The following is a 10,566-nucleotide window of genomic DNA, read 5'->3' as shown; positions in this document are numbered from 1 at the left end:
TCTGTTAGTATTTTCTTAATATATTTAGGTGCCCCAAGGTTGGATTCATGTTATATTTACAGCTGTACAAATGGACACATTTGTCATTATATAATGACAAATGTGTCATTATATAATGACACCTTTGTCTTTTTACCATTTTGTCTTAAAGTGTATTTTTTTTCTGATAGTTACCCCTGCTCTCTTTTGGTTTTTAATTGTGTATCTTTTCCTTCCCTTCACTTTCAGCCTATGTGCATTCTTAAAGCTGAAATCAGTGTCTTGTAGGCAGCATATAATTGGGTCTTTTAAAAAAATCCATCCAGCTACTCTTTTATTCGAGAATTCAATCCATTTACATTTAATTATTGGTATGGATTTCTAATGCCATCTTCCTGTTTCATCTATTCTATAGTGTCTTTGTTCCTTCCAACCTTGCCACCTTGCTTTGTGAATTCATGGTTTTCCATTGCGGTATGCTTTGATTCCCTTCTCTTTATCTGTCATGACTCCACTGTAAGATTTTTGTTTTATGGTTACCATGAGGCTTACATAAAACATTTTATAGCTGTAACAGTCTATTTATTGCTAATAATAATTTACCCTTGATCACACATAAAAACACCCTTTTACTCCCCACTTTTGTTTTTGATGTCATAATTTACATGTTCTATATTGTGTATACTCTAATAAATTATTGTGACTATTTTTAATACTTTGTCCTTTAACCTTTCTACTGGAGTTAAGTGGTTAACACATCCCATATTATAGTATTAGAGTATTACAAATCTGACTATATACTTACCTTAACCAGTGTGTGGTGCGTTTTGTTTTCATGCTATTAATTAGAATCCTTTCACTTCAGCTTGGAGAACTCCTTTCAGCTTTACTTGTAAGTCTGGTGGTGATGAGCTCTCTTAGCTTTTGTTAGGGAAAGTCTACCACACCTTCATTTCTGAAGAACAACTTTGCTGGGTAAAGTACTTGGTTGGCAGGGGTTTTTTCCCCTCTCAGTGCTTAAATATATCATTTCAATCTCTCTTGGCCTGCAAGGGCTCTGCTGGAAAAATCTGCTGATAGCCCTATGTAGGTTCCTTTGTATAAGATAATTTTTTCCTCTTTCTGCTTTAAAATTCTGGTTTTTATTTTAGGGAGTTTAATTATGTTTTGGAGAAAAGCATGTGACTGAAATTTTGGAGTGCCTTTTGTTTTCATAAACTTGAGTGTCCATGCTCTCTCAGGTCTGAGTTCTCTGTCGTCATTTCCTTCAATGCGCTTTCTAACCCTTCTCCTCTCTTCTCTGACGCCAGTGATATCCACATTGTTTCTCTTTAGTGTCCCATAAGTCCTGAAGGTATTTTTATTCTTTTTCATTCTTTGCTTTTCACTCCTCTGACTGGATCATTTCAACTGATTGTGTGCACACAATCAATATGTGGTAGCTATTATAACTTCCAAAACCTTGGTATCCCCTTCTGTAGGTTAGACAAAGCTTGATTTTCTTACCTCTGTGGCAGAAATGTCCACACACTTGTTCTCTGGTTCAGCATCCAACTATGACCCAAGTTCTTCCTAAGACTTCAGTAAGGTTATCCTCTCTGCTACTGTGATTCCTACAAGTCTGGTCTCACAGGGGTTGGCAAATCTTTTTCTGTAAAGGGCCAGATATTAATATATGAGACTTTGGAAGCTGTATAATTGCTGTCTCATATCCTTCCTTTAAAAAAGAAGCTTTCAACCCTTTAAATAATGTCAACCCCATTTTAGCTCATGGGCTACAGTTTGCCAGCCCCTGATCTCCAGGATTATTAACAGAGGACGACTTAAGTCCTGAAATGGCTTTCATGTGGAGTAGGTAGAGCTTTCAATTTGCTAAGTTGCCTACATTATCCTTTCAGTTGTCAGTTTCATTAAAGTGGTAGACAACTTGAAACAGTGAAGAAACTTCCTAAGGTGTGCCAAAGAGGGAGGGTAAGTAGGTAGTTAATCCAGAAATACTTATCTGACGAGCCTTCTAAAGCAGTAAGTGATGAAAGGAAAACATAAAGTACCCCAGAAAAATCATAGTGTTTTAGAAGCAGCACAGAACATCACTCATGCAACAAATATTTAGAAGTATTTATTGGGCATCTCTGTGGGCAGGCACTGTTCCCAGTGATGAAATTTTAGAGTTCAGAGGACCTTAGGAATTATCTGGTCCAACGCCCTTATTTCACAGATGAAGATTCTAAGGCCCAGAAACTTAAAATAACTTGGCTAGTTTCATTCAAAATTAAATGTGGCGGTCTTTTTTTCTTCTTGCCCTTCCAACTTGGCACTTATGTATGCTCTAAAATGTTCGTTGAATGCAACTTATTAATGGAAACCTACTATTCTCTTGACTACCTTTTTAAACCATCTATTATATCTGGTAAAATAATACAGTATAACTGTTTGTAAAATCTATTGAAAATCCCTTCATTTCTTTGCTGCACGCTCGCACTTGCAGTGTGTGTGAGTGGGCTAATGAGCACCGGTCGCCCCGACCACCTTCCTCTCTCCTTTCCTGTAAGGCTCCATTGCCTCCACATCCACCCATTTCTCTCTGTCCGTGCTCTCCCTTGTCTCGCCAAGGCTGTCACCTTGCTGCTCGCAGTGGCTGTTTTTCTGCTCTGCCCTTCCCCCTTCACTTCCTTTGAGTGTACCTGCATCTACATCTTTCTTCTTAAAACCAAGCTCAAGTCAGATCACTGCCTCCAACCCCTCACCCCAAGGTTCTGGACACTTTAACAAATATTATTTGACTATAAATTAAAGTTCCAGTGCTTAGCCTGGTTCCTCAAACCTAAGCCTACCTTCTTTCTCCCCAGTCGTAGTCACCATTATTATATTGTTTTCTCTGATGCTCCCTGCAAGTTGTTCCTGGCCCTTTGCTAGGTATGCACGACGGTTAAGCCTTTGCTCGGGCCTTCCTCTCCATGGGAAATGCCCTTTCACCCATCACAACCTGCAGAAATCCCATTCATCCTCCACATCCTCTGCCCTGGGACCCTGCCCTGCTGTCCTCTCCATCTGCTCAGCACTTGCTTGTGCTTTCTTATGGCTGAAACCAAAGTTGACCTTCTATTAGATCATTTGGATGGATGACTCAATTCTTCTACTGAAAGTAAGTTACCCATTCTGCAAGTACAATAAGAAGTAGTTTTTTAAGTTAAAACACCAAATTTATTGCATAATATTGAACTATATGCACACACATAGAAAATATTTCATATAACTGTGTATCTTCTTTTTAATCTTGTATTATAAAGACTGAAAAACTACCAATTCAGCAACTGTAGTAAGTTTTAAAAACAAGAAACAAAAGCAAAAATCTATACTCCTTCATTGAGATTGATGCTATATCATGGTTCATAAATACTTTATTTTATATAAATAAGTCTTTTCTCTAGTGACTAGGAATTTAAAATTAAGTTGACATGGATCCTTTGATTATATAGAATTTTCTTACCCCATGATGAAGAAGGTTGAGCATGTCCTTACTTTTGAGATACATGTTTGCTTTAAACACAATCCCCCATGAAATCCCACTGTAAACAAACACTTCAAATGCAATAAACAAAATTTCTATAATAAAGAATGTCCTTAAGTCTTAGTAATTAGGGCAGAAAAAATCTGAGTAGAAATTTTATAGTTTAAATAGAATTTCTTTTTTTAAAAAGTAGACTGCATGCATCTGGGAGGAGAGAGGAGGAAGGGAGCATCAGGTCAGGTAACAAATAATGGGGCAAAGTGGCAGGAAAGTGAAGTAGGGGAGGGAGAAGATGGGGAAATGCAAAAAGGCAGGGAGGGAGGAAAGAGAAAGTAGTAGAGGACAGAGCAAGAAATTTATTATTTCTACTTTTCTTGGAGAAGATACTCTTAGAAAAAATTAATTTTACTTGCCCCAAAAGCAAGGTAAGAGAAGAGGCTGGGCCTGTCGCCTCACCTTGTTGTCACAGGAACTTGGATGAACCACAAAACCACCTCAGACTCAGCTGCCACTGTAAGCAGCTCTGTGCGTCTTTAAGGAGGCCCTGGAACAGGCAGAGTCATAGAGAGATTGCTGATTCCTCAAGAACCATTTTAAAAAGCAAGATACGCTCACAAAGGCTCCCATAATTTCTCAACAGTTCAGCCAAAGTAATGAACCTGAATTCAGTTTGCTGGAACTGGGAATTTCTGAAGTAGTCATTTCTTCCTGAGTCCTTAGAATCGGCTGCAACAAGCCAGGAGTATTGCCAAGGCTGCAGAGAGAGGAGACATTCTGCATGTGCAGCTAAGAAAGGACAGATCAGTCAAAATCATTCTTGCAAAGGAGAATGACAAGAGAAGGAAGGACAGGAAGCAGTGTGAGGAAAATCAGGACTGAGAGACATTTGGGAAATGAGAGTTTAAAGATCCACTGCCATTTTATCCAGCAGAGTGCAACAGATGCACAAGTGCAAGGAGCCCTCAGTGATTTGGTTTAAGAACAAAAACACCTCTCATACACAAGCCAACTTTTCACCTCATCCCCAACCCCTGATTTTTCGAGAAGGTTGCTTACTGTGTACAACCCCAGAAATACATCAACCAGGTTCAGGATTCAAAAATTCCCTAACCCACTTATACAATAAAAAAATAGAACTCACTCCCCATGATTTTCTGTATAGGCCGCAATGTGGACACTGATGAAGGAAGGGGAATCTGGGGCCACCTGGGGAGGTGGGGGACTCAGGCCAAACTAAACCCCTCGTAGTTGTCCAGGGCCTGGGTCAGCCGAGCACTCAGGATCTCTTTGCTGCTGTACTTGGGAAGGTCAAGAAGGTTGTAGCAAGTGTGGGCGACAGGCAAGTACTCCTCTCCACTGGCTGTGGACTGGATGACAATCTGCAGGCTCGCCATGCCATAGATGGGGATGCGGTCGCTGCCCGTCAAGAACACTGGGGAGAAAGGGAATTGGCATTACTGGCTGGCTGGCTCCACCGACAGGGAGCTGCTTGCTGCTCCCAGCAGTCTTCCCGGAACAGAGAGGAAAGCGTGACACCATGTGGCTCGTTTGAGGAGTGCAATCACTTTCATATGCCAATAAGTGTATCATTAATATTAATATGTGCTCATTCATAAGAAGTAAGAGACTGCCTTTCAAATCCTCTCTTTTGACTTTCTATGAATGAGAATGCTATACTATTCACTGGCTAATTTGGGACCCTGATGATACAGATACAAATAATCCACGCAATGCTCAAAACACCCTCAGTCAAACATGTGCCCTTAATACGTGTTGTGAGCCTCCCCGACAATCAGAGAGGAAAGGGCCTGCTGGCCCCGGCCAAGGGGAGCTGGCCCTGAGGGAACCAGGAAGCAGCGATTTGCCTGACCACGAGGTCTGCTCACATCTGAAGCGCCTGGTGCTTAAACCACCTTGGCTAGTGGGTTTCCATTTGGGGTCTGTTTGCTCTCCTTTCCCTGTCTCTCTCGCTCCATGTTTCCTAACAAGAACTGACAGTGACACTATATAAGACATTTCACTCTTGTGACATATACTGTGACTCAGCAAAAAAGGAGGGAGACCCAGCTGTCCTTCCCTGTTTTCTAACACTGGATAACCTTCTCCTGGTTGAATTGCCGAAAATTGCCACATGATAGCATTAGTCGGGGGCAGTTTCAAATCACTTACCACTGCCTGAAACTAATATATAAACATTCTTGCCAAAATCTATAGGGTTAATAAAATTTTCTGTACATCTAATGGTCTCTGAACAGAAAAAATATCATCTTTTAAGGAAATCCTAGGACCATGAACAGGCCTCTCTCAACTGTCAGAGCCCTACAAGCTCCCCTGGCAAACCCTAGCCCGTCATTTGACTCTCACGCCATTGCTTCTGGACAGCAGAGACACCTGCTCAGAGGGGAAGCGGGGCTCTCATTAAGCAATGTACAATCCCCACTTCCTCTCCGCCCTACTCCACAAGAGCGGGAGAATCTGGAGTAAATCCTGCATTATTAATATATGCTCATTCTTATAAAGCAAAAGAGACTGCCCTTTATCAAATCCTGTTTTTTTAATATGGATAACAATTTTACACTATTCACTGGCTAATTTCTAACCTTGATGATACAGACACAAAGATTTCAATGATTCTTAAAAGGCTGAATTCGTTCATGTAAATTAGACCTCCTGCTCCTCTCCAGGTGCCTTTTCCCCTTCTCAAATGTCATCCAGGTGGTCACAAAGGACCAAATATTTCCTTTTATATGAAATGTCCAGAAGTGGCAGATCCAGAGACAGAGAGCAGATCGGTGAGGCAGGAGCAATTGGGGAGTGATTGCTAATGAGTATGGGCTGCCTTCTTGAGGTGATGAACACGTTCTAAAATTGCTAGTTTTGCAACCCAGTGAATATACTACAAACCACTGAATGGTGCACTTTGAATGGGTCAATTGTGTGATATATGAATTATAACGCAATTAGAAAGCTATATTATAAATCACATCTCCCAAGTTATATTGGCAAATGACACTTCGTAATATTTTCAAAAGGCTAGAGAGAGGAGGGAAGGTAATCCAGTTAGATTGCATCAATGTGATACAGGAATCACTAACATAAAAGTGACTAGTGTTTTTAGAGTAACTGAAGATTGTCCTTTTCTTTATTTCAGGCAGCCCCTCCTCTTAGGCAACAACTATGGATTAACAGTCTGTGTTGCGCCTGAGATATCATATCATTAAGACCAAAGTATACACATTTATTTACCGATTACCATTTAGAAAAGTTAGAACTTTACCTATAGGGTCTATCATCCTATACCGCATCCAAAAGTAAAATGTGGACAAATGCCATATTGAGAATCCTGATACTCACAGAGAAACTTCTTCTTCTTTTCCAGTGGAAACTCATGAAATGTTTCCCAAAATAGTTTCACAGTGGGATGTGTGGCTGAGTAATCCCCCTTGTAGACAGCAGTCTGCCCCAAAAGACAAAAAGGAAAAAAGTTTTACAGAAGAAGATTATAGTGGACATTTTATGCACAGCTTTCATTTGAGAGTAAGAAATAACCACTAAGGTGCAGGAGGCCTCCACATCCTACTGAAGCACACACGCCTCAAAGGAGACCAGGCTCTGGGCACACCTGCCGAGGCCGCCGCTGCTTCCTTGGAGGGCAGCAACAGCACTCGTATGCTTACCTCTTCTAGTTCCTCCCAGTTGTAGTTGCTATTGCCCACCATCATGGCCCTCAATTCCGAAGGCTGGAAGAGCTCAAGCACTTTGCCACCACACACCTTTAGGAAGCCGCTGGAGAATGCTGTGTACCATTCGTGAACTGAGATTTGGAAGATATAATTCACGTAGGCATCTACAAATTCCTGCCTGTCAGAAAACCAAAGAAACAGAATATGCTTAGCCCAAAGTCTTGTAGAGTTTCTCTAGTTCCCCTTTTACACTGAGGTTACAAGAGATGAAAATGGAATTTCATCAAGTTTTCATACCAGGAGGCACCCTGAGGCATTAAGTAGGTCATGGCCCAGCCCCAGGGTTCCTACAAAGAGTGTCGGGTGAGCTGGTGGCAGGGAAGGCAGGGAGGCAGTGGGAGGAGGCCAGGGAGGCAGAGCCATACTACTGACTGTTTTACCTGAGGTACTCACTCCAGTTTCCATCTTGTTTATGGCCCTACTTAAAATTTAGTTTAGAAAAAAAACTTTCTCTGCTTAAAAGAAAAAGTCTAAGATAATGGTTCTAGGCTATCCCCCACTTCAGAAACGAATAAAGCTAACTCATTTGATATTTTTATCTTTGCCTATCTTAAAGGGTAATGTCATAACTCCTTTTGATAAATCTCTTAACCACTTCTGGAAAGACCTGTCATACAATGGCTCCCTCTCACTAATGGTCAGTCAACGAAAAGACAGCAGTAAATTCCCATTTCACCCAGCGGACTGGAGTAAGCTTAAAAGTCAGAGAATACTGATGGGATGTTATCAGCTCATACAAAGCTAATGGAAAGGCAAGCTATAAAATGATGATGGGAATCACATGGAAATAAACAAGAACTGAGAAAAGCAATTTGTTCAGAACTTGCTATAGCGAAGGAGTCAGCCACTGTCATTTATATCTTAGCAGAGACTCAAAACAGCCGAAGGTGGAAAAGCTTTAAAGTAGAAAAGGGGGAAGGCTTCAGGTGCGTGACTGGAGGCTGCCAGCACGGAGAAGCTGTAGGTGGACTAAGTAGAAGCGAGCATCCTATGTGATTGGTTAGGGGTGCATATTTTGCTTTTCCTTTCTTTGGGGTGACTCTTAATTAAGGTATAATCAACACTTACCATTATATTAGTTTCACATAAACAGCACAATGATTTGATGATTGTACACATTGTGAAATGATTACCATAATAATTCTAGTTAACATCCATGGCCATACATAGTTACAAGTTGTTTTTCCCCTTGGGATAAGAAATGTTAAGATGTACAGCCTTAGAAACTTTCAAATATGCCCACTTTGTTTTTTTCTGATTGGTCCTAAGTTGGAAGAAGCTGACAGTTATTAATCAGGTCCTGGCCATTTGATGCTCACAGTTACAGAAGTTATTGAGAAGAGACAGCAGGCTGGCTTCCTGGGCTGCTTATTGTAGGTAATGGTTGGTTTCCTAGGCAGGTTTTTGCAGGTGAGAGTTCTGTTGTTACATATGATCTGGTCACTGCTGTATGCATATTCAATCTCTCACTAGTGGGAATGTAAACTGTAAAATGAGACATGGCATCTGGGAGAGAAGGCTGCCAATAGCTCTAACAGTTGAAAAGATAAATGCCCTTTGGCGCAGCTACTCTACTACCAGGTGGATGACACAGAGAGAGTCTTGCGTGAGTGCACGAGAAGACGAGTACAGGGGCGTCCACTGCAGCGTTTTCTTACAACGTGGAGAAACGGGAGAACCAACAGCCTCCAATATGAGAATGGATAAAGAAAAGATGGTATAGTTGTATGACAGAACTGTAATTACACAGAGCACTGGAGTAGAACTAATTAGAGCAACAGTTATCAGAATGAATAGAATGGCAGAAACAATACTGAGTGAAAACTTTTAAAATGTTAGGTATAATATGATAGCATTTATTTAAGTTGATTTTTAACACTTAAACAATGCTACCTATAAGCAGCAGTGGTGCAGCCACTTAGAGTAACTTGCCCTGACCCCTGGGCAAGTTACTTAATCTCTCTGTGTCTCAGTCTCTTCATCTGTAAAATGGAGAGAATAAGAGTAAGTAACTCATGGAACTGTTATAAAAAATAAATTAATACACTTAAAGTTCTTCGAATGAAGGCTGTTTTGTAAATGGTAACAATTATTATTGTTTATTATATTGTTTATAGATAGATTTTATTTATGTACATGAAATTATATTTATGACATATATAGTTGTGTGTTAATTTTTAAAAATGAAAGCATTATTGTAAAGATGTTTGCACTAACACACATATTGAATACAAAAGTATAAAAACATGAAGGAACATGTGAAATTCATAGTAAGAGTTCTGTCTGTGTAAGAAAGGGAAAAATGGGGTTGAGGGGATGTAGAGAAAATTTCAGTGGTACCAGGGATTTTTTTCTTTTATTAAAAAATCTAAAGAAAATACTATTTGTTTACTCTGGATCATAGATATAAAGATGCCTGCCATATTATTCTTTGTACTTCTCTGTATTTCATTTTTTTCTAAAAATTAAAAAGAATCAGACAGCTGCATGCAAAAGAATGAAACTGGACCCCTAATTTATACCATATACAAAAATCAACTCAAAATGGATTAAAAACTTGCATTTAAGACCTGAAACCATAGTACTTCTCGAAGAAAATATATGGGTAAGCTACTTAATGTGGTCTTGGCAATAATTTTTTGGATTTGACACCAAAAGCAATGAAAACAAAAATAAACAAGTAGGACTACACAGAACTAAAACACTTCTGTACAACAAAAGAAACCACCAACAAAATGAAAAGGCAGCCTGCCGAGTGGAGAGCATTTGCAAATCATGTACCCTTAAGGGATTAATATTCACAAGATACAAAGATTGCACCCAACTCAAAAGAGACCCTTAACGATCCAATTTTAAAATGGGTGGAAGAACCAAATAAACATTTTCCGAGGTTACATACAGATACCAATAGGAACATTAAAAGGTATACGATATCACTAATCAGTAGCAACATGCAAATTAAAACCACAATGGACTATCACCTCACACATGGCAGAATGGCTATCATCAAGAAGACAGAAAAATCAAAGGTGTTGGAGAGGATGTGGAGAAAAGGGAACCCTTCGGCACTGTGTGGGGGAATGCAGACTGGTGTAGCCACTTTGGAAAACAGTATGGATGTTCTTCAAAAAATTAAAAATAAAACTACTATATGATCCAGCAATTTCACCTGAGGGTACTAATCCAAAGGAAACAAAATCGCTGTTACAAAGAGATAGCTGCACCTCTTGTGTTCCCCGTAGCATTACTCACAACAGCCAGGATATGGAACAGCTTAAGTGCTCATCAGTGGATGAGTGGATACAGAAAATGTGTTGTGTACAAAATGGAATA

At 40.0% G+C, this 10,566-nt stretch overlaps 1 protein-coding gene across 4 annotated transcripts in view; it reads right to left on the bottom strand.

The window, feature by feature from the left end:
- Positions 1–3,162: 3,162 nt before the first annotated feature.
- The window catches only part of HERC3 (HECT and RLD domain containing E3 ubiquitin protein ligase 3), a 107,760-nt gene continuing 100,356 nt past the window's right edge, over positions 3,163–10,566 (bottom strand). For 3 of the 4 annotated variants that reach the window (XM_045820106.1, XM_045820107.1, XM_045820108.1), the window contains 3 exons: positions 7,168–7,351; positions 6,845–6,947; positions 3,163–4,922 (listed from right to left, as the gene is read on the bottom strand). In XM_045820106.1, the coding sequence (XP_045676062.1) occupies positions 4,714–4,922; positions 6,845–6,947; positions 7,168–7,351 (496 nt within the window). In that variant the 3' untranslated portion in view covers positions 3,163–4,713. The remainder of the gene's footprint in view (positions 4,923–6,844; positions 6,948–7,167; positions 7,352–10,566) is intronic. The other variant, XM_045820109.1, reaches the window with a different exon arrangement.

The sequence above is a fragment of the Phyllostomus hastatus genome, unplaced genomic scaffold (assembly GCF_019186645.2).
Source record: "Phyllostomus hastatus isolate PE091 unplaced genomic scaffold, TTU_PhHast_1.1 phas_scaffold_39, whole genome shotgun sequence".
Taxonomy (NCBI): Eukaryota; Metazoa; Chordata; class Mammalia; order Chiroptera; family Phyllostomidae; genus Phyllostomus; species Phyllostomus hastatus.
This window is presented reverse-complemented; position numbering and strand designations above follow the sequence as displayed.